This window comes from Myotis daubentonii, chromosome 21 (assembly GCF_963259705.1).
Source record: "Myotis daubentonii chromosome 21, mMyoDau2.1, whole genome shotgun sequence".
Taxonomy (NCBI): Eukaryota; Metazoa; Chordata; class Mammalia; order Chiroptera; family Vespertilionidae; genus Myotis; species Myotis daubentonii.
The window spans coordinates 1,918,169-1,941,534 of NC_081860.1; the positions used below are offsets into that span (position 1 = coordinate 1,918,169).

Consider the following 23,366-nt stretch of genomic DNA (forward strand, 5'->3'; position numbering starts at 1 on the left):
TTCTCTCTGTCTCTCCCTCTCCCTCCCACTCTCTCTAAAAATCAATGGAAAAATATCCTCAGGTGAGGATTAACAAATAATAACAATCTCTCTCTATAAAAGGCAATAATCTCTCTATATAAGATGCAAATTGTCCCGTCGGGAGTTCGACCGAGAGACCGGGAGTTGGACCGCTCGCTACGATGTGCGCTGACCACCAGGGGGCGGTGCGAAATGAAGGAAGGCCCCGGCCGGCAGCTGGAAGGAAGGCCCCGGACAGCCCTGATCGCCAGCCAGGCCGAGGGACCCCAGCCATGCACGAATTTTGTGCACCGGGCCTCTAGTAAATAAACAAACAACACAATACCTGACTATTTAGTGAAAGGCACGGACCCCTTTTCTCTTAGGTTGTCAAATAAAAAAACACGACACGGGCCAACACAACAACAGCCTTCCGGTGTGAACGCCCTGTCTTAAGCCATAAATCTGTGGGTCGCATAACAGAGTTGCATCTGATTGGTCACATCCCATAATAAGGTGGCATCTGATTGGTTGATTCTTGGAACCAGAAATGCTTACATGCAAGTCTAGGCAACTGATTTCTTAAAAAGTCACTTTGGAGCCGAAAGGGTAGGTAATTACTGTTTTTATTACTACTGGCAATGTTCTGTAAATCACCCAAAATTATACCGATTTGTTTTTGTCAGACTGGCAGAAAATATATTTTTTGGAGTGCCGCAGAATTTTAGTAATTTAACGTGAGTGTCCTGTGAGCTGAAGAAAGTTGAAAATTGCTGGGCGAGGTCAATATTAAACAGAAAAGATGCAGTCACAGTGGGGGGAAAAATTGAAATCCCTTGAAAATCTTGCTGTTTAAATAGGAAAGAAACTTTGGGGTGTTTTTTTTCAAATTTGATTACAAATTTACATGACCTGATCCATCACGTTGTGGAGATGGAAGCAATGTTGCTAAGCTATAAATTTCAAAAGACGAATTTAAGCCCCGGCTGGCGTGGCTCAGTGGATAGAGCGCCAGCTCGCGGGCTGAAAGGTCCCGGGTTCGATTCCCGTCAAGGGCACGGACCTCGGTTACAGGTTTCCCGGCCCTTGTCCGGGTGCGTGCAGGAGGCAACCCGTCGATGTATCTCTCTCACGTCGATGTTTCTCTCTGTCTCTCCCTCTCCCTTCCACTCTCCCTAAAATCAATGGGAAAATGTCCTCGGGTGAGGATTCACAACAACAAACAAACCCAAATTTGCTCAAGCAGGCCAGCGGATCATTTCTCTTCTACCTACAGACATCCATCTTTCAGAGCTATTGTCACATGAAGAGGTCACCCATGGACCTTGCTCAAAGGTCACCTCTCTGTCTCCCTTCTTCTCTGAAATCAATGAAAATATCGATACTAATAAAGGAGTAATATGCTAATTAGACCAGGAGACCTTCCCGACAAAGCCATGGTGGCCGGGCCCAGGCAGAGGCGGTTAGGGGCAGTCAGGCCAGGAGGGGGGGACAGTTGGGGGTAAGCAGGCTGGCAGGGGGGGCAATTAGGGGTGAGAAGGCTGGCGAGGGGGCGCAGTTGGGGGCGAGCAGGCCAGCAGGCAGAGCGGTTCGGGGTGATCAGGCAGGAGGTAGGTGAGCAGTTGGGAGCCAGCAGTCCCGGATTGCGAGAGGGATGTCCGACTGCCGGTTTAGGCCCGATCCCTGGCAATCAGACATCCCCTGAGGGGTACCCGATGGGAGAGGGTGCAGGCTGGGCTGAGGGACACCCCCCGTGCACGGATTGGGCCACTAGTGTTTTTTAAAAACCCAGTAACACACGGCAAAGACTCCTGCGCATCCGGGTCCCGGCTCACCTGGGACCAGTCCATGGCCACCCACTTGGGGCAGTCGAAGAGGTTGCAGGTCTGCATGACCTTGGGCCGGGGCGCGTACATGCACTTCCACTCCTCCACCTGCAGGATCTCGCCGTGCAGCGACTCCTCCACGCACACGAAGCTGCGCCGCTGGGTGCCGCCTCCGCAGGACACGGAGCAGGCCGTCCACGGGTTATGTTCCCAGCTCGGAAGCAAACAAACGAAGCACGTTACTTGGTTACTCGTGTGCTGGTCGCACGGCTGTGTCACGTCTGCAAACAGGGTTGCGGAGAGGATCACAGTTGTGGTTGGGCCCAAAGAGCATGGGATGTGGGGGATTCAGACTTAAGTCTTTAGTCATTCATTCATTCATTCACTCATTCACTCATTCACTCATTCACTCATTCACTCACCATTCACTCATTCACTCATTCATTCATTCATTTGTTCCCTCACTCATTCACTCATTCATTCACGCATTCACTCATTCATTCACTCATTCACTCACTCACTCACTCATTCCTTCACTCACTCATTCACTCACTCATTCACTCATTCACTCACCATTCACTCATTCACTCACTCATTCACTCACTCATTCATTCACTCATTCATTCACTCATTCATTCACTCACTCACCATTCACTCATTCATTCATTCACTCATTCAATCATTCACTCACTCATTCACTCACTCATTCATTCATTCACTCATTCATTCATTCACTCATTCATTCGCTCACTCATTCACTCACTCACTCATTCACTCACTCATTCATTCACTCACTCACCATTCACTCATTCATTCATTCACTCATTCAATCATTCATTCATTCTCTCATTTATTCACTCATTCATCCTCTCATTCACTCATTAATTCATTCACTCATTCATTCAGTCACTCACTCATTGATTCATTCACTCACTCATTCATTCATTTTTATCCTCACACAAGGATATTTTTCCATTGATTTTAGAGAGAGTGGAAGAGAGAGGGAAAGACAGAGAGAAATATTGATGTGAGAGAAACACATTGATGGGTTGCCTCCTGCACGCGCCCCGACCAGGGCCTGGACAGAGGAGGAGCCTGCAACTGAGATCCGTGCCCTTGACCGGAATCAGACCCAAGATCCTTCAGTCCACCGGCTGATGCTCTATCCACTGAGCCACACCGGCCAGGGCCAAACTTTCAACTTTGCTGCTACACAATCTACAGTCACAGGTGACCTCTGACCCTGAGGTTACTGTCCTGTGGGAACCATCCACCTGCCTTCATTCCCCTTCACAGGACACGTGAGAGTCTAATTAATCACACACAGAGGATGAAAGCCTCTTTAAACTCGCTCTGCACCAGCCTGGCAGGAGGGGCTCAGTGGCTGAGTGTCGACCTAGGAACCAGGAGGTCAGGGTTCGATTCCTGGTCAGGGCACAGGCCTGGGTTGCAGGCTCCATTCCTAGTGTGGGGGCATGCAGGAGGCAGCCGATCCACGATTCTCTCTCATCGTGGATGTTTCTCTCTCTCTCCCTCTCCCTTCCTCTCTGACATCAATAAAAAAAATATTTTTTCAAAAAAGAGTTAACAACATCACTCACCGAGGGAGAGGCTGGAAGTGGTCGTAGGGCGTGATCTCCTTAAAGCCGTCGCTGCAGATGGAACCATTGTGAGAGCATCAGTCCACAGTCAATGAACACGTTTATCAGTTTGACAAACACAGATCTGACGTCCCGAACGCCAAATCCCTCTCAAACCGAAAACCAAGTAGCCCGGCCAGTGTGGCTCAGTGGCTGAGTGTCAACCTATGAACCAGGAGGTCACGGGTTCGATTCCCCGTCAGGCCACATGCCCGGGTTCTGGGCTCGATCCCCACTGGGGGGTGTGCAGGAGGCGGCCGATGCATGACTCTCTCTCATCATCGATGGTTCTATCTCTTTCTCCCTCTTCCTTCCTCTCTGAACCATCAATCAAAATATATTTTCAAAAAAGAAAAATATTGAAAGTCTAAGCCAGGCATGTCGCACTCGCGGCCCTCAATGAATATTTTTGTGGCCCAGCCAATAGAACAGTATGTAAGGAACGTTTTAATAAATTTTTCATTACTTAATTTTTACAATGTCCTGCTATACATAATTATGAATAATGAGCTACAAGGTTCGCTAATGGCTGATGACTGTCATTGTGTTGCATTCTCTTCCCTCACGCGCCTCAGGCGCAGGCGCACTGTCTCTCCCCACTGATACCGGCAGCGAAGGTTCCAGCAGCCGGTGGCCGCGTCCTTAGTCTGGGACTGACCTGCTTGGTGTGCACAACAGGAAATACCTCGCTTCCGGAGAACGAGACAAATGGGCTTATTTGTGTGATGTTTATTCATTTGTGCAGTTACTCAGGGTCTGGTGAGTTCATGTCCAAGAAAAAATATCAGCCCTCGCCAGTTTGGCTCAGTGGATAGAGCGTTGGCCTGTGGACTGAAGGGTCCTGGGTTTGATTCCAGCCAGGGGCACATGCCCGGGTTGCAGGCTTAATCCCCCCAGTGGGGGACATGCAGGAGGCAGCCAATCAGTGATTCTCTCTCATCATTGATGTTTCTATCTCTCTAGCTCTCTCCCTTTCTCTCTGAAGTCAATAAAAATATATTTTAAAAATTTTTATTAAAATGTTCTATTACTTTATGTTCATGATGACTCATTTATCTCAGCCCTTTGCATTCAGCACGTCTCTATCGAAACAACCCTGTTTCTATGAAAATGGAAGCTTTTGGTTTTTTTGCGGCCACATCCACACAAACCTTGTTTATCTGGCCCGCGCTAGCCTCTGAGTGTGACATGCTTGGTCCAAATAGACCTCTATCTACTTAAAAAATTGAATTTACAGTGGAATAAACACACAAAGTACAGCCCTGGCCAGTGTTTCTCAGTGGATAGAGCTTCGGCCTGCGGACCGTAGGGTCCTGGGTTCGAATCCCGGTCAAGGGCACAGGCCTGGGTTACAGGCTCGATGACCCCTAGGGGGCGTGCAGGAGGCGGCCGATCCATGATTCTCTCTCATCATGGATGTTTCGCTCTCTCTCCCTCTCCCTTCCTCTCTGAAATCAATAAAAATGTATTTTTTTTTAAAGAAGTATGTGTCTATCATTAAAACAAACCAACAAAACAAACCAAAAACCCCACAAAGTACAGAGACCGGGCCGGGCGCCCACCTGGCGGGGCAGGGGTCCATGCTGCACTCCTTCAGCTTGGGTTTGGGCTTGACGTTCTCGGGGTAGTAGTGGCAGTAATGGTCAGGGACCACCCTCTTCAGGCGGATGTCCACGCATTCGGCTGAGTTCAGCTGGTAACCTGCCGGGGGCGGGGGGGATGGAGGGGGAGAAGGACAGTGTGAGAATCGCCCCTGCTTGTTCTTGCGTGGCTGCCTTCTCATGCCCACACCCTATTTCCCCCCCTCACCCCCCCTATTTAAGCAACTTAATTCAGACCCGGCTGGCGTGGCTCAGCGGTTCAGCATCAACACAGGAACCAGGAGGTCAAGGTTGGTTTGATCCCCGCTCAGGGCACAGGCCCGGGTTGCAGGCTTGATCCCCAGTGTGGGGCGTGCAGGAGGCAGCCGATCCATGCTTCTCTCTCATCATGGATGTTTCTCTCTCTCTCTCTCTCTCTTCCTTCCTCCCTCTAAAAGTTAATAAACACATTAAGAAACAGAACTAATGTCCGCGAGCCCCCACGCCTCACCTCCTCCGCAGGTCACGGTGCAGGGGAAGAAGTCGGTCTGCCGCCACTGGTGGCTGATGGGCTGGTAGAAGAAGAACTGCACCACGCTGTCCCTGGCCACCGTGAACCTGGCCTGGACGGGGAGAGGGGTCACGCATCTGCAGGCCACGCGCTCACGCCTTTCAGAACGCGGTGGACAGAGTGTGGGCCCGAAGACGGAAGGGTCCCGGGTTCGATCCCGGTCAAGGGCACGGACCTCGGTGGCAGGCTCCTCCCCGGCCCGGGCCCTGGTCGGGGCGCGTGCAGGAGGCGACCCATCGATGTGTCTCTCTCATGTCGATGTTTCTCTCTGTCTCTCTCTCTCTCTTCCACTCTCTCTCAGAATCAATGGGAAAATATCCTCGGGTGAGGATTAACAAACAAAAAAAAAGGAAGAAAAGAAAAAGAAAAAACATTTTCAGACAATATGACTGAAACTTTAAAAATAAAATAAAGAAACAACGAATATAGTAGTGGGGGCGTGCAGGAGGCGGCCGATCCATGATTCTCTCTCACCATGGATGTTTCTCTCCCTCTCCCTTCCTCTCTGAAATCAATAAAGATATATAGATTTTTAAAAAGTAACCCAGGAAAGAGGGTATTTCCTGGAAACCCACATTATCTGCCCAAGCTTGTGAGCCTGGGACCAACATCAGAGTCGTCCTGGTCCCTTCCCAGCGTCTCCAGTCCCGCCCATCCTCACCCGCCCGGCGCACCCCATCCACAGAGAACGGCCCTGGCCTGAACCTGATGCTGTGTGTGTGCGGCCGCACACACACCCTCTCTGGTCCACATGCATTTTTGAAAACCTCTTCCGTCAGGAGAGAGCAGTGGTTCTCAACCTGGGCTGCCCATGCGAACCCCCAGGAATCTTTTTAAAATCCTGGTTTCTGGGCCTCATCCTCCGGAAATTCTGTGTCTTTGTGTCTCGTGTTGTGGCCCCACCCCATCACCAAGACACAGAATTTCCGGAGGACGAGGCCCAGGAATCAGGATTCTAAAAAGATGCCCAGGGGGTTCTCACGGGCAGCCGAGGTTGAGAACCACTGGGGGAGAGCGAAAGCTTAGCCCAAGTTGAAGTCCAAGCCGGCATTGCTTATCCAATGGGAGAAGAGCAGGACTCACACACAGGCAAACCGGAGACAGTGGGGACCGGTTGCTGAAAGGTATTCCAGCCCGGGCCGGTGTGGCTCAGTGGATAGAGTCTCGGTCGTGGACCAAAGGGCCCCGGGTTCGATTCCTGTCAAGGGCACGAACCTCGGCTGCAGGCTCAGTCTCCGGCCCTGGTGGGGGCGCGTGCAGGAGGCAACGAGTCGAGTTGTTACGTGTCTCCTCGGGTTGATGTTTCTCTCTCTCTCTCACCCCTTCCGTTCTCTCTCTTAAAATCGACGGGAAAAAATATCCTCACGTGAGGATGAACAAAAAGATTAAAAGGTGCTCTGTGAGGAGGTGAATGCATCATTTCAGCAAGAAGGTGTAAACGACTTTTTGTTTGTTTGTTTGTTTTGGTTCATCCTCCCCCGTGGATATTTTTCCGTTGACTTTTAGAGAGAGCGGAAGAGAGAGGGAGAGAGAGAGAGAGAAACGTCGATGTGAGAGAGACACACTGATGGGTCGCCTCCTACACGGGCCCCGACTAGGGCCCGGGCCGGGGAGGAGCCGGCCACCGAGGTCCGTGCCCTTGACCGGGAATCGAACCTGGGACCTTTGGTCTGCAGGCCGAAGCTCTGCCCACTGAGCCACACCAGCCAGGGCTAAACTCTTTTTTTAATTATGCAAGTGGCATACGCCTGTATTCTTTTGAAGAATCATTTTCCGTTATTAGAATATTTTTAATATATTTTATTGATTTTTTACAGAGAGGAAGGGAGAGGGATAGAGAGTCAGAAACATCGATGGGAGAGAAACATCGATCAGCTGCCTCCTGCACATCCCCCACTGGGGATGTGCCCGCAACCAAGGTACATGCCCTTGACCGGAATCGAACCTGGGACCTTTCAGTCCGCAGGCCAACGCTCTATCCACTGTGCCACACCGGTTAGGACCGTTATTAGAATATTTTAAGGAAAACCAGCTCACTTCCCCAAAGCACCCAGGCCCTCTCAAACAACCACTGCGTTTTCAGTGTTTCCAACCTGGAGTGAATCCTTCCAAATCTTTTTTTATTGTTATTTTTTAAAAATATATTTTAATTGATTTCAGAGAGGAAGGGAGAGGGAGAGAGAGAAACATCCATGATGAGAGAGAATCACAGATTGGCTGCCTCCTGCACGCCCCCCACTGGGGATCAAGCCCGCAACCCGGGCCTGTGCTCTGACCGGGAATCGAGCCCTGACCTCCTGGTTCCTAGATCGACGCTCAACCCCTGAGCCACACTGGCCGGGCCCAATTCTTTTTTAAAATGTATACATACATTCACATACTTATGTGCATGACTATGTGCATGCCTGTATGCATCCAGACACACTTGTAGACATAGATGGTCCGTGAGTGTGTGTGTGTGTGTGTGTGTGTGTTTACACGTGGCACCAATAAACGGTATATATACTGCAAACAAACAGTATATATACCGTTATGTATGCCGTGCAGTGTATATAACCTGGCCATGTTAAATTTCCACCCCTCCGTTGCACTAATGTCTCCGACACAGGCGTAGATCTCCAAACGGCCTTGAGAAAAATACAGATTCCCTGAGTGAACAGAGAATTAAAGACCAAAATAGATCCAGAGGCATGGAACAGAGGGCGGAACCTCAGGGGGGAGGCGGGGGAGCGGGTGGGTGGGAAGAGATCAACCGAAGACCTTGCCTGCACATAGGCATGGCCCAGGGACACAGGCAACGGGGGGGGGGGGGGGGGGTGAAGGCTGGGGTGGGGCGGGGCGGGCTGGAGGGGGCGGGTGGGGGGACAACGCGGGACATATGTAATACTGCCAACAATAAAGGTTTAATTAAAAACGACAACAGGTGTGTGGGGTGTGTGTGTGTGTGTGTGTGTGTGTGGTGTATGTGTGCGGTGTGTGTGTGTGTGTGTGCGGGGTGTGTGTGTGTGTGTGTGTGTGTGGTGTGTGTGTGTGTGTGTGTGTTTACCACTTGAGAATCAGAACGGAAAACGCTAAGGCACGTGAGACAAGCAGAGAATTTCTGCAGAACAAACGACCAGGGAGAAAGAATAGAAAGACAGACGACAACCATCCAATGATTGCCATGGTAACGAGCAGGTGAGCTGTCACATGTCCCTGCTCTTACAAAGAAGCAGAGATGCCCGCTGGTGTGGCTGAGTGGTTGAGCGTCGACCTAGGAACCAGGAGGTCAGGGTTCGATTCCCGGTCAGGGCACAGGCCCGGATGGCGGGCTCCATCCCCAGTGGGGGGCCTGCAGGAGGCAGCCGGTCCGTGATTCTCTCTCATCATGGATGTTTCTCTCCCTCTCCCTTCCTCTCCGAACAATCAATAAAAACATATTCAAAACAAAACAACACGGAACATGGTCACTGGAGGCGACAAATACAAAATCAATCTCTCGCCTAGAAAAGTGATGTTTGTTTCTCAACTACTGAGGTTCAGGAGCAGAAATTTGAGAGAAATGAATTGTTTTTTGGAATTGACGCCAAGAAGGAAACATCATCTCTCTCATCGATGTTTCTAGCTCTCTATCTCGCTCCCTTCCTCTCTGTAAAAAATCAATAAAATATATTAAATTAAAAAAAGAGAAGGAAACATCAATGATACACTCAGTGTAAAAGCAATCCTTGGGGGCTTCCCGCTGACCAGATGCATTGTCTTTAAAATTCAGGCTGCGCCCGGCCCTGGCCGGTGTGGCTCAGTGGGTAGAGCGTCGGCCTACGGACTGAAGGGTCCCGGGTTCGATTCCGGTCAAGGGCATGTACCTGGGTTGCCGGCACATCCCCAGTGGGGGGTGTGCAGGAGGCAGTGGATCGATGTTTCTCTCTCATCGACGTTTCTAACTCTCTATCCCTCTCCCTTCCTCTCTGTAAGAAATCAATAAAATATATTTTTAAAAAATAAAAAGCTAAAAAAAAAATAAGAATCAATGGGAAAATGTCCTCGGGTGGGGATTAACTAAAAATAAAAATTCAGGATGTGGGGCGCTTCCGGTGACCCCCTCACCCCCCCCCCCAACCCCGGTCCCCCGGTTACGCAGAGGCGCGTCCTACCTTGAAGATGAAGTCGGCCGCCAGGGGCCCCGGGATCTTGAAGGTCTGCCCGTCGGGGCCGCTCTGGAATGCCACGGCCGTGTTTTCCACGACGAAGACGCCGGCGCCGTGAAAGCTGTGCTGGCCTTTGCTCCCTTGGAGTGTTTTGGACTCGATAACTACGATGGAAAAATGGGGTTTGAATAGCGAGAACGGCCGAAACTGGTGTGGCTCAGTGGATAGAGCGTCGGCCTGCGGACTGAAGGGTCCCGGGTTCGATTCTGTTCAAGGGCATGTACCTGGGTTGCGGGCACATCCCCAGTGGGGGATGTGCAGGAGGCAGCTGGTCGATGTTTCTCTCTCATCGATGTTTCTAACTCTCTATCTCTCTCCTTTCCTCTCTGTAAAAAATCAATAAAATATATTTTAAAAAAAAATAGCGAGAACGGCGGGCGATCAGGGGGCCACGCGCTGAGCCGACCGGCTCAGGGGAGCCTGCCTGGCGGCCTGGCGAACCCAGAGGCCTCAGGCGGCCGCCCAGGACAGTCTGACCTTGACCTTGAACTAGCAGCAGCTGAGGTGGGGAGTCCGTCCTCGGCCGGGATCTTCCCTGGCCCGTCAGCCTCGGCCTTCGCTGGGCCTGTCTGCGGTCTGTCTGCGTCTGGGACCCCATGGCGCTGGAAGGCCACGGTCATGTCTCTTTTCCCGGCCTCACGGCCCAGGCCCCGCGCTGTGGGGACCACTGACCCCGCCTTGGCCTGAGCTCACGGCTGGCTGTTAACTCCTGCACCCGCGTCCGTCATCTTACCTGTTAGCCAATCCCAGGGGTCCCCGCTGTGCTTGCTCCCGCCTCCCTGACCCATCCCCAGCGGGGTTCATGTCACCCACCTCCACCCCTCCTTTGATGGCAACGTGTGAAAATAGGCGAAAGACAGCCCTTCTCCGGAGCATTCTCCCAATCGGCTGAGGTCCCGCTTCCTGGCGGTTGTGGGCCGTTTGGCTCAAATGAACTCGCGAAATGCTTTCCAGGTTTGGGTGTGTGTGGTTTCTTTTATGTTAACAGGACTATCTTTTCTGAGGTCATTTATAACATCCCGTTCGTCTCAGGGGTACAACCTAATGGTGTGTTCATTGTATCGGTTATGAAACTATCAGCCCACAATCCGTCTAGTTACCACCCATCACCTCACAGAGTTATAATATTTTTCCTTGTGATGAATACTTTGCAGAGTCTCTCTCTCTCAGCGATCAGAGGGGCTCCCTGGCTGGCACCTGCCTTGGCCGGCCTGGCGCCACCCGCTCGCCAGCCCCGCCCCTGCTGCCACTGCCAGCTGCCTCCCTCTGCGGGGCAATTGGGGGGCCCCACTGGCACCCGCCTTGGCTGGCCTAGGGCCTGCAGGCTGGGGGCAGCTCCTGCATTGAGCGTCTGCCCCCTGGTGGTCAGTGCGCGTCATAGCGATCGGTCGTTCCGCTGTTTGGTCGATTTGCATATTAGGCTTTTATTATATAGGACAGTATTGTTAACTGTACTCATCATCCTGTACATAACACCCCAGGACTTCTTTATAACTGGGAATGTGGACCTCTTGACCCCTGTCACTCATTCCCCACCCCACCCTGCCTCGAGCATCCAACAACCTGCTCTAAATGAGAGAACTACCTTAAGAGCCTTTTATTTCAGAAAGATGTGTTACTGCACGTGATAGCATGTTTCGTCATGTCAGTACATCCACTCAGTCTGCAAACACTGGTTCGTAGGGACGGAATACAGATGGAGGACATGGGTGCCCGTATCAAGGACTTAACGAGCCCGGCCGGCGTGGCTCAGTGGTTGAGCATCTGCCCATGAACCAGGAGGTCACAGTTGATTCCCGGTCAGGGCACAGGCCCGGGTTGTGGGCTCCATCCCCACTAGGGGGCGTGCAGGAGGCAGCCGATCCATGACTCTCTCGTCAATGATGTTTCTCTCTCTCTCCCTCTCCCTTCCTCTCAGAAAGCAATAAAAATATATTTTTAAAAAGAACAATTATTATTATTTACTTTTGCTAAATAAACTTTCCGGAAACAGGAGGAACACGTCCTACTTACAGAGATGCGCAGGGCCTTTCGCCGTGATTCTCACGCTCCGACTGCCCAGGGGCACCGCGATCACGGTTTCCTCCCCTAGGAGAGGGCACAGGACCAGGCTTGTCAATCCAACCTGGGGGCGGGGCGAGCGTCCCTAACACACTGCGGACGGACCACGAGAATTCTCGTTTGTTCCTATTCTAAGGCTTGTGGCCAATCATGAGAATTCTCTCAAGAGCTATTAGCTTTTGTGAGAGCGTGTGATCAATCACTTCAAAATGCAATGGGTGTTTAATTTTCAGACGTGCCTTTAACGCTTACGTAAAACGTTTTTTGTACGCGTTCAGCAGAAACTTATGTGGCCACTGGGTAAAGCTGGCAACGAAACTGCACATAAGCCTAACCAATGGACAGACACCAGGGTGGGGAGGGCAGGAGTGGGGGGTGGTGGTGATGGTGATGGTGGTGGTGATGGTGTTGGTGGTGATGGTGGTGATGGTGATGGTGGTGATGGTGGGGTGATGGTGGTGGTGATGGTGATGGTGATGGTGGTGATGGTGGGGTGATGGTGGTGGTGATGGTGATGGTGATGGTGGTGGTGGTGGTGATGGTGCTGGTGGTGGTGGTGGTGATGGTGCTGGTGGTGGTGGTGGTGATGGTGGTGGTGGTGATGGTGGTGGTGGTGGTGATGGTGATGGTGATGGTGGTGGTGGTGATGGTAGTGGTGGTGGTGATGGTAGTGGTGATGGTGATGGTGGTGGTGGTGATGGTAGTGGTGGTGGTGATGGTGGTGGTGGTGGTGATGATGTTGGTGGGGTGATGGTGATGGTGGTGGTGGTGATGGTAGTGGTGGTGGTGATGGTGGTGGTGGTGGTGATGATGTTGGTGGGGTGATGGTGATGGTGGTGGTGGTGATGGTAGTGGTGGTGGTGATGGTGATGGTGGTGGTGGTGATGGTAGTGGTGGTGGTGATGGTGGTGGTGGTGGTGATGATGTTGGTGGGGTGATGGTGATGGTGGTGGTGGTGGTGGTGGTGGTGGTGGTATTGGTGGTGGTGATGGTGATGATGTTGGTGGGGTAATGGTGATGGTGGTGGTGATGGTATTGGTGGTGGTGGTGGTGGTGGTGATGGTGGTGGTGGTGGTGATGATGGTGGGGTGATGGTGATGGTGGTGGTGATGGTATTGGTGGTGGTGGTGGTGATGGTGGTGGTGGTGGTGGTGGCAATGGTGGTGGTGGTGGAGGTGGGGTGATGGTGATGGTGGTGGTGATGGTGGTGGTGATGGTGGTGGCAATGGTGGTGGTGGTGGTGGTGATGGTATTGGTAGGGTGATGGTATTGGTGGGGTGATCATGTTGGTGGTGATGGTGGTGGCACAGGTGGTAACTGGTTCCCGCTGAACACGTCCATTGTTTGAAATCTTCCAAAATTTTTAAATTGACATGTGGGGTAAGAGATCCTTGACCCTCTTAACCACCATGCCATCTTCCAGGGCTCCCCTCGCCACCCTTTAAGGCCCTCTGCCTATTTTGTAAACTGCCAGTGACAGGCAGTGTGAATAGTGGGCAAGATCACAGACTCTGGAGCCAGGCGACCTGCGCGGGCTATCAGCGCTGCAACTCACAATTCCTGTGTGACCTCGGGCAGCTCTCCTGCCTTCTCTGTGCCTCTCATGCCTGTACAGTCAGGATGACAAGAGCATTTGATCCAGGGCTTGTTGAGAGGGTCCAATGAGGTCTTGGTAAGTGTAAGTTATTAAAACCACGCGGAGCACTTAGTATGCCCCAGGCATGTTGCTAAGCAACGAGATAGATTACCTCATTCAGTCCAATTACCCAGCTCTACAATGGAGAAAACGGAAGTGGCCCCAGCCAGTGTGGCTCAGTGGATAGAGCGTCGGCCTGCAGATCAAAGGGTCCCGGGTTCAATTCCGATCAAGGTTGCACTTACCTTGGTTGTAGGCTCCTCCTCAGCCCAGGCCCCTGGTCAGGGCAAGCGCAGAAGGCAACCAATCGATGTGTCTCTCTCACATCAATATTTCTGTCTTTCCCTCTCTCTTCCACCCTCTCTAAAATCAATGGAAAAATATCCTCGGGTGAGGATTTAAAAAAGAAAAAAAAAGAAAACTGAAGTTGCTTGGCCGGTGTGGCTCATTGGTTGGGCATCAACTTATGAACCGGGAGGTCAGGGTTCGATTCCCGGTCAGGGCACACGCCCGGGTTGCGGGCTTGATCCCCAGTGGGGGGCGTGCAGGAGGCAGCTGATCAGTGATCCTCTCTCATCACTGATGCTTCTATCTCTCCCTCTCCCTTCCTCTCTGAAATCAATAAAAATATTAAAAAATGTTTAAAAAGACTGAAGTTTTCAAAGTGTAAGTGACTGGCTTAAGATCAGAGGGTTCCGAATCAGTGGGGCTGGAGTCGACACCCTGAACCCTTCGACCGGGAGACCCCGTTTTAATTGTGTGAATTCCAACGCTTATGTTCGTTGCAGGCGTTCCCGGCCTGGGTTGCACTTGCTGGATTTTGCAATCGCCGGGCTGACCGAAGGGCCCTGGAAGCCTGGGTCTGCTCATCTCCCTCCCACACACATAGCTCAGGGCCAGCTGGTCCGAACATAGTTTTTCCATGTCTCATTTCCTGCCGCGGATCCCAGCGTCTCTAAGTAGCAAGATGTCCAGGAAATGAGTTGTCCACACAGTATTAACCAATTGATAAGCATTAGCTCCGGGCTAGAAGCACTATCATTTATATCAGCTGATGTATCCTATATAATAAAAGCCTAATATGCTAAGTGTCTGGTCGTCTGTTCAACCGATCAAAGTGTAATATGCTAATGATATGCTAAGGCAGCTCAACCGCTCGCTATGACGTGCACTGACCACCAGGGGGCAGGCGCTGGGACCAGTAGGTTAGCTTGCTGCTGGGGTCTGGCTGATCAGGACTGAGTGAGAAGGCTGGACCCACCCTGGAGCCCTCCAGGGGCCCCTCCCTGCAGCCGGCCCGCCCCATGTGGGGGGACAGCCGGATCCCACCCGTGCACAAATTCGTGCACCGGACCTCTAGTTTTCACTATAAACTCCAAGGAGAATGATACCAACCTAAATAGATGCGCTCCCTGGTAATACAAGGAGAGAGCTACTCTAGTCACTTTGGCAACCTCATTCCTACTTTTTTTAAAATATATATTTTTATTGATGTCAGAGAGGAAGGGAGAGGGAGTGAGAGATAGAAACATCCATGATGAGAGAGAATCATGGATCAGCTGCCTCCTGCACGCCCACCACTGGGGATCAAGCCCACACCCCAGGCATGTGCCCTGACCGGGAATCAAACCCAGGACCCTTCAGTCTGTAGGCCAACACTCTATCCACTGAGCCAAACTGGCCAGGACCCTACCTTTTTTTTAAAAAAAAAAGTGTATCTATTGGGCCCTGGCAGGTGTGGCTCAGTGGATAGAGCGTTGGCCTATGGACTGAATGGTTCCTGGGTTCTACTCTGGTCAAGGGCACGTGCCCGGGTTGGGGGCTCGATCCCCAGTGGGCGGTGTGCAGGAGGCAGCCGATCCATGATTCTCTTTCATCATTGATGTCTCTCTCTCTCTCCTTCTCCCTCTCCCTTCCTCTCTGAAGTCAATACAAATGTATATTTTTTAAAAGTATATTTATTGGGGTGACATTGGTTTTATTTTGAATTGCTGGTTTCCATTGTTTTCCATGTGGCTGGTTGCCCGGGCCATTATGGCTCAGTGGATAGAGTGTCGGCCCTAGAACCGAAGAGTCCTGGGCTTGATTCTGGCTGAGGGCATGTACCTAGGTTGCCGGAGCGGGAGGCAACTAATCCATGTGTCTCTCTCATATCGATGTTTCTCTGTCTCTCTCCCCTCCTCCTTTCTACTCTCTCTAAAAATGGGGAAAAAAATATATCCTCAGGTGAGGATTAGCAACAACAACAACAAAATGTGGCTGGTTGGCTTTTTGCTGAATAAAGCCTTCTGTCTGGCATTTTTCATGTTATATTTCTTGACCCTGCATTTAGTTCCTCCTGCTACCAGGGTTCAAGTACACACACACCCTCCCCACAAACCCCCATGCCCAAGGAATAAAGGAGTTTTTTAAGCAGGAAACAAAGTATCTGAATAAATTCTAATAATCTATATATATAAAAGCCTAAGCAAGAGGTTGACTGTTCGACTGGTGGCTATGGCATGCACTGACCACAATGGGTCAGACCCTCAACGCACAGGCATGGAAACATGGAACAGACTGATGAATCTCAGAGGGAAGGGGGAGGGGGAGGGCAGGAAGAGATGAATGCCCTGGTGGGGTCCCTCGACCTGGCCTGGGAGGATCGGGCCGAAACCAGTTCTCCAACATCCCCCAAGGTGGCCCGGGTTACGAGAGGGTGCAGGCCACGCTGAGGGACCCCACCGGTGCAGGAATCCATGCACTGGGCATCTAGTAATAATAGCTCCATGCCCAGCCAGCATGGCTCAGTAGCTGAGCATCTACCTATGAACCAGGAGGCTGTGGTTCGATTCCTGGTCAGGGCACATGCCCGGGTTGCGGGCACGATCCCCAGTGTGGGGTGTGCAGGAAGCAGCCGATCCATGATTCTCTCTCATCATGGATGTTTCTCTCTCTCTCTCCCGCTCCCTTTGAACTCTCTGAGATCAATAAAAATATACTTTAAAAAAATGTGCAAGAGCCCAGACCAGACAAGCTCAGCAAACTCATTCATTGGCCCCGGGCATGCCTGCCCTTAGGCGGTGGGAACCAAAACAAGGAACAAACCCGGAAATACAACTGGGCCCCCAAGTGCTGAGCCCAGACTCTTCAGACCAAGGTGTTGGCTTCCTGGTTGCTGTGTTTAGAGTTTTCTCTATTTATTTGTTTATTTATTTACTAGAGTCCCAGTGCATGAAATTTGTGCATGGGGGAGGGAGAGGAAGGGTGTCCCTCATGCCGGCCTGCACCCTCTCCAATCCGGGACCCCTCGGGGGATGTCCAACTGCCGGTTTCGGCCCAATCCCTGTGGGCCTAAACTGGAAGTTGCACATCCCTCTCACAATCTGGTACCACTGGCTCCTAACTGCTTACCTGCCTGCCTGCCTGATCGCCCCTCACCACACTGCCTTCCGGCCTGATTGCCCCTAACTGCCCTCCCCTGCCGGCCTGATTGCCCCTAATTGCCCTCCCCTGCTGGCCCGATTGGCCCTAACTGCTCTCCCCTGCTGGCCTGATTGCCCCTAACTGCTCTCCCCTGCCTGCCTGATTGCCCCTAACTGCCCTCCCCTGCTGGCCTGATTGCAACTAATTGCTCCCCCCTGCTGGCCTGATTGCCCCTAACTGCCCTCCCCTGCTGGCCCGATTGCCCCTAACTGCCCTCCCCAGCTGGCCTGATTGCCCCTAACTGCCCTCCCCTGCTGGCCTGATTGCCCCTAACTGCCCTCCCCTGCTGGCCTGATTGCCCCTAACTGCCCTCCCCTGCTGGCCCGATTGCCCCTAACTGCCCTCCCCTGCTGGCCTGATTGCCCCTAACTGCCCTCCCCTGCTGGCCTGATTGCCCCTAACTGCCCTCCCCTGCTGGCCCGATTGCCCCTAACTGCCCTCCCCTGCTGGCCTGATTGCCCCTAACTGCCCTCCCCTGCCTGCCTGATTGCCCCTAACTGCCCTCCCCTGCTGGCCCGATTGCCCCTAACTGCCCTCCCCTGCTGGCCCGATTGCCCCTAACTGCCCTCCCCTGCTGGCCCGATTGCCCCTAACTGCCCTCCCCTGCTGGCCCGATTGCCCCTAACTGCCCTCCCCTGCTGGCCCGATTGCCCCTAACTGCCCTCCCCTGCTGGCCCGATTGCCCCTAACTGCCCTCCCCTGCTGGCCCGATTGCCCCTAACTGCCCTCCCCTGCTGGCCCGATTGCCCCTAACTGCCCTCCCCTGCTGGCCCGATTGCCCCTAACTGCCCTCCCCTGCTGGCCTGATTGCCCCTAACTGTCCTCCCCTGCTGGCCTGATTGCCCCTAACTGCCCTCCCCTGCTGGCCTGATTGCCCCTAATTGCTCCCCCCTGCTGGCCTGATTGCCCCTAACTGCCCTCCCCTGCTGGCCTGATTGCCCCTAATTGCTCCCCCCTTCTGGCCTGATTGCCCCTAACTGTCCTCCCCTGCTGGCCTGATTGCCCCTAACTGCCCTCCCCTGCTGGCCTGATTGCCCCTAACTGCCCTCCCCTGCTGCCCTGATTGCCCCTAACTGCCCTCCCCTGCTGGCCTGATTGCCCCTAATTGCTCCCCCCTGCTGGCCTGATTGCCCCTAACTGCCCTCTCCTGTCAGCCTGATTGCCCCTAACTGCCCTCCCCTGCCAGCCTGATCTCCCCTAACTGCCCTCCCCTGCCAGCCTGATTGCCCCTAACTGCCCTCCCCTGCCAGCCTGATCTCCCCTAACAGCCCTCCCCTGCCAGCCTGATCGCCCCTAACTGCCCTCCCCTGCCAGCCTGATCACCCCTAACAGCCCTCCCCTGCCAGCCTGATCGCCCCTAACTGCCCTCCCCTGTCAGCCTGATTGCCCCTAATTGCTCCCCCCTGCTGGCCTGATTGCCCCTAACTGCCCTCTCCTGTCAGCCTGATCGCCCCTAACTGCCCTCCCCTGCCAGCCTGATTGCCCCTAACTGCTCTCCCCTGCCTGCCTGATCGCCCCTAACTGCCCTCCCCTGCCAGCCTGATCTCCCCTAACAGCCCTCCCCTGCCAGCCTGATCGCCCCTAACTGCCCTCCCCTGCCAGCCTGATCACCCCTAACAGCCCTCCCCTGCCAGCCTGATCGCCCCTAACTGCCCTCCCCTGTCAGCCTGATCGCCCCTAACTGCCTCTGCCTCGGCCCCCGCCACCGTGGCTTTGTCCGGAAGGACATCCGGAAGACGTCCGGTCTAATTAGCATACTACCCTTTTATTAGCATAGATAAGGCAGGTGGAAATGTGGGCCCAGGGTTAAACAAAATTTCCAAGTAACTTCTGGTTGCTGTATAATGGAGAATAGAAACATAAAATTGTTTACTATCACTGCATAAAGTGGAAAACACATATTTCCCACGGTTCAGCAACATGAACTCCTCTTAGACAATATCATTAAGTCGCCGGCAAGTTACCGGGTGGCATCCAGCTCCTACCAAAAGCGTCTCGTCGTGAATTTTAGAATGTCCCACTTTTATAAAGCCACTGTTCTGTCCTTGGACAAATACTGACATTCAGGGCATCTCGGTGGCTCTCATTTTAAGAAGTCAAACTAACAAAACGAACGCATTTCTCAAGGTTAATCGAATCCAAGCGCAGGGGTCCTGGGGACAGCACAGCGTTGAACGAAACCAAATCTATTTGCGGAAAGGCAGGCGCATTTCCCGTTCGGGTACCGTCGCACTGGGGGTGACACCTACTTTTCTCAGGAGACACGTGTGACTTGGCCTGTCCCCGCACCAGCCTGCAGGTGGAGCCGTTGCCCGCACACACCCCGCAGTTGTCCTCCTTGGCGTGACTCCCCAGCTGCCAGTCACAGCCCACCGCCTGCGACAGAGCAGGTGTCAGAGCCGTGAGAACGCGGGAGGCGGGAGGCGATTGCTTTCGTATTAATGGGGTTATACTTCCTTTTTTTAAATTATTATTTTTTTTATTGATCTCAGAGAGGAAGGGAGAGGGAGAGAGGGAGAGAGAGAAACATCAATGAGGAGAGAGAATCATGGATCGGCTGCCTCCTGCACGCCCCCACACTGGGGATTGAGCCTGCAACCCGGGCATGTGCCCTGACCGGGAATCAAACCATGACCTCCTGGTTCATAAGTTGACACTCAACCACTGAGCCACCCCGGCCGGGCAGGGGATATTTTGAGATTCCTACAGGGCAGTCAGGGCGAAGCGTTACACTTGCTCTGGCATTTCCGGAAGGTGAGAGGGACAGGTTTAAGCCTCACTGAATGCCCTCTGACAATGTCCGGCAGGTCAGAGGCGTCCAGCAGGAATACTCAGCCATTGGCCACGGGGGTCTCTGGGAGGGCACCTCCGAGAAGAGATCCAATTATTTGATGGGCAGCTGAATCCAATGACTATTAGGATCCTTCCATCCTGATGATATCTATACTAATAAAAGGGTAATATGCTAATTAGACCAGGAGACCTTCCAGATGTCCTTCTGGACAAAGCCATGGTGGCGGGGCCGCGGCAGAGGCGGTTAGGGGCGATCAGGCTGGCAGGGGAGGGCAATTGGGGGCGATCAGTCCGGCAAGGGAGAGCGGTTGGGGGCAAGCAGGCCAGCAGGGTAGGGCAGTTGGGGGCAATCAGACTGGCAAGGGGGGGCAGTTAGGGGTGTTCAGGCTGGAAGGGCGGGCAGTTGGGTGTGATCAGGCTGGCAGGCAGAATGGTTAGGGGCGATCAGGCAGGCAGGCAGGTGAGCAGTTAGGAGCCAGTGGTCCCAGATTGCGAGAGGGATGTCTGACTGCCAGTTTAGGCCCACAGGGATCGGGCCTAAACCAGCATTCGGACATCCCCTAAGGGGTCCCAGATTGGAGAGCGTGCAGGCCGGGCTGAGGGTCCGCCCTCCCCCGTGCACGAATTTTGTGCACCAGGCCTCTAGTGGTTTTATAAAGGGAGTAGTAAAATAGTAGTAGCGATACTTGATTTTTGTTGAATGCTTGCCATGTGCCAGGCATTGGGCCAAGCACATTATAATGACACTAGGGGCCCTGTGCACGAATTCATGCACCAGTGGGGTTCCTTGGCCTGACCTGAGGGATTGGGCCAAAACCGGCTCTCCGACACCCCCCAAGGGGTCCCGGATTGCGAGAGGGCGCAGGCAGGGCCGAGGGACCCCACTGGAGCACGATCGGGGCTGGGGAGGGACAGGGGATGTTGGCCAGCTGGGGCAGGGAGGGACTGCAGAAGGGCTCCAGGGCATGTCCGGCCCATCTTTCTCAGTCCCGATCTGCCGGACCCCTGGTGGTCAGTGCACATCATAGCGAGTGGTTGAGCAGCCTTACTATATCATTAGCATATTACGTTTTGATTGGTTGAATGGACGACTGGACACTTAGCATATTAGCCTTTTATTATACAGGATTATTTCATTTAATCTTTCCATCAACCTTATAATTACTTGGTACCTTTTATCTCTGTTTTTTGTTTTAATATGTTTTTATTGATTTCAGAGAGGAAGGGAGAGGGAGAGAGAGATAGAAACATCCATGATGAGAGAGAATCATGGATCGGCTGCCTCCTGCACGCCCCACACTGGGGATGGAGCTCGCAACCGGGGCCTGTGCCCTGACCGGGAATTGAACCGTGACCTCCTGGTTCATAGGTCGACGCTCCACCACTGAGCCACACCAGCCAGGCCCTTTTATCTCCGTTTTTACAAATAAGGCATCTGAATGTCCCTGAGGCTAAACAACTTTCCGACATTACACAGCTAGTGTATCATGTCAGTAATGGTCTTATTTATTTTTATTTATTTAATGAATTAATTTATTTTTTCTTTTCAATTTACAGGCAAACCTTGTTTTATTTCAGTAAAGGTTTTAGAATAAATCCAGGTCATTGACGCCAACATCTTAACACCAGGCTACACCTTCCTCCCCTTTCGTATCAGCGGGTGGATGATGAAGAACCCAGTGACAGCCCTGGCTGGTGTGGCCCAGTGGATAGAGTGTCGGCCTGCAGACTAACGGGTCCCGCGTTTGATTCCGATCAAGGGCACGTCCCTCGGTTGCAGATTGTCAGGGCGCATGCAGGAGGCAACCCATCGATGGGTGTCTCTCACATCGACGTTTCTCTGTCTCTCCCCCTCCCTTCCACTCTCTCTAAAAATCAGTGGGAAAATATCCTCGGGTGAGGATTAACAACAACAACAAAAAAACCCACAAAAAACCAAAGCCAGTTGCCGGGGCGGCCATCGTAATATTTACAGGCACATGTGGAACGACTTAAGAGGGATTGATTTTGGAAACGCACTTGCAAGTTTGGGATTCAATCGATGAGTCACTGACATCCATGCAACCCTCTCCGAGGGGAGAAATATTCCACGATTAAATGACAGACGCAGGTCCTGGGCCAAGAGCTGTCCTCACACGGGTGGGGCTGGGGGGGGGGGGTTCCCCGAGCACTTGAGTGAGATCGCCCTCTCTCAGGCCGGCCCGAAGGGCGTGGTGTAAGAGCTCAGATGGGCTTTTCTGGAAGAGTGTTTAGGGCCTTGCAAGACCTAGGGCAGTGACGGCGAACCTTTTGAGCTCGGCGTGCCAGCATTTTGAAAAACCCTAACTTAACTCTGGTGCCGTGTCACATAGAGAAATTTTTTTATATTTGCAACCATCGTCAAACAAAGATTTTTATTTTTGATATTTATTGTATATATTTAAATGCCATTTAACAAAGAAAAATCGACCAAAAAAATGAGTTCATAGGTTCACCATCACTGACCTAGGGCAATAGGACACCTCCCTGAGCTCCTCTGTTTGATTCCTAACTTTTAAAAATATCTTTTTTTATTGATCTCAGAGAGAAAGGGAGGGAGAGAGAGATAGAAACCAATGATAAGAGAGAATCATGGATTGACTGCCTCCTGCACGCCCCCCCACTGGGTTCAAGCCATAAACCCGGGCATGTGCCCTGACCGGGAATCGAACCCTGACCTCCCGGTTCATAGGTCAATGCTCAACCACTCAGCCACGCTGGCCGGGCATGACTACTGTTTTGTTTTGTTTTTTAAATATATTTTATTTATTTTTTACAGAGAGGGACAGGGAGTCAGAAACATCGATGAGAGAGAAACATCAATCAGCTGCCTCCTGCACACCCCCCACTGGGGATGTGCCCCCAACCCAGGCATGTGCCCTTGACCAGGATCGAGCCCGGGACCCTTGAGTCCACAGGCCGACGCTCTATCCACTGAGCCAAACCGGTTAGGGCATGACTACTGTTTTTGATGCGACCGTAATAGGGAAGATGGAATACTAGCCACTCATTATTTTAATTTTTTTCCACCCAGAAGTCAAAGGAATGGAGGTGGAATCCTACCTTGTCAAAGCCACCGCTAAAGTATCCCCTCAACGTGTGCCAGGGCCCTGAGTCCCACCCCCTCACAGCCCCACCCATCAGCGCGGCCTTCGCTGGTGTGGCTCAGTGGATAGAGCATCGGCCTGCAGACTAAAGGGTCCCAGGTTCAATTCCGGCCCAGGGCACAGGCCTGGGCTGTGGCCCGATTCCCTCCCACCCCCAGGTTCTCTCTCATCATTGATGTTTCCATCTCTCTATCTCTCTCCCTTCCTCTCTGAAATCAATGAAAAAATACATATATTAAGAAAAAAAGAATATGGTTCCTTAAGTGTTAAGGAAAAAGAATAAAGAATGCATTCATGCTAACTTTTCAGCAAATAAGTCACTGCCCCTAAAGATGCCAAACAATGAATTCATGAATTCGTGTCAGCAAAACAATGAATGAAAAAGCTCAGAGAACCGAGCAATGCTAACCTTTCAAAGCAGTGGTTCTCAGAATGGGGTCCTGGGACCTCGTGAAATATGCAAATTCTCAGCCCGGCCAGCG

General features: G+C 52.4%; 1 protein-coding gene across 7 annotated transcripts in view; it reads right to left on the bottom strand.

Annotated features, from left to right (window-relative positions):
* The window catches only part of ADAMTSL3 (ADAMTS like 3), a 100,643-nt gene that overhangs the window by 34,778 nt on the left and 42,499 nt on the right, over nt 1-23,366 (bottom strand). For all 7 annotated transcript variants that reach the window (XR_009450346.1, XR_009450347.1, XR_009450348.1 and 4 more), the window contains exons 7-13: nt 19,216-19,342; nt 11,818-11,892; nt 9,751-9,908; nt 5,558-5,669; nt 5,029-5,167; nt 3,428-3,478; nt 1,836-2,040 (exon numbers count right to left, since the gene is read on the bottom strand). Coding sequence is in view for 4 of the 7 variants with exons in the window: in XM_059678384.1 (XP_059534367.1) it covers nt 1,836-2,040; nt 3,428-3,478; nt 5,029-5,167; nt 5,558-5,669; nt 9,751-9,908; nt 11,818-11,892; nt 19,216-19,342 (867 nt within the window). In the remaining 3 variants the exon portion in view is untranslated. The remainder of the gene's footprint in view (nt 1-1,835; nt 2,041-3,427; nt 3,479-5,028; nt 5,168-5,557; nt 5,670-9,750; nt 9,909-11,817; nt 11,893-19,215; nt 19,343-23,366) is intronic.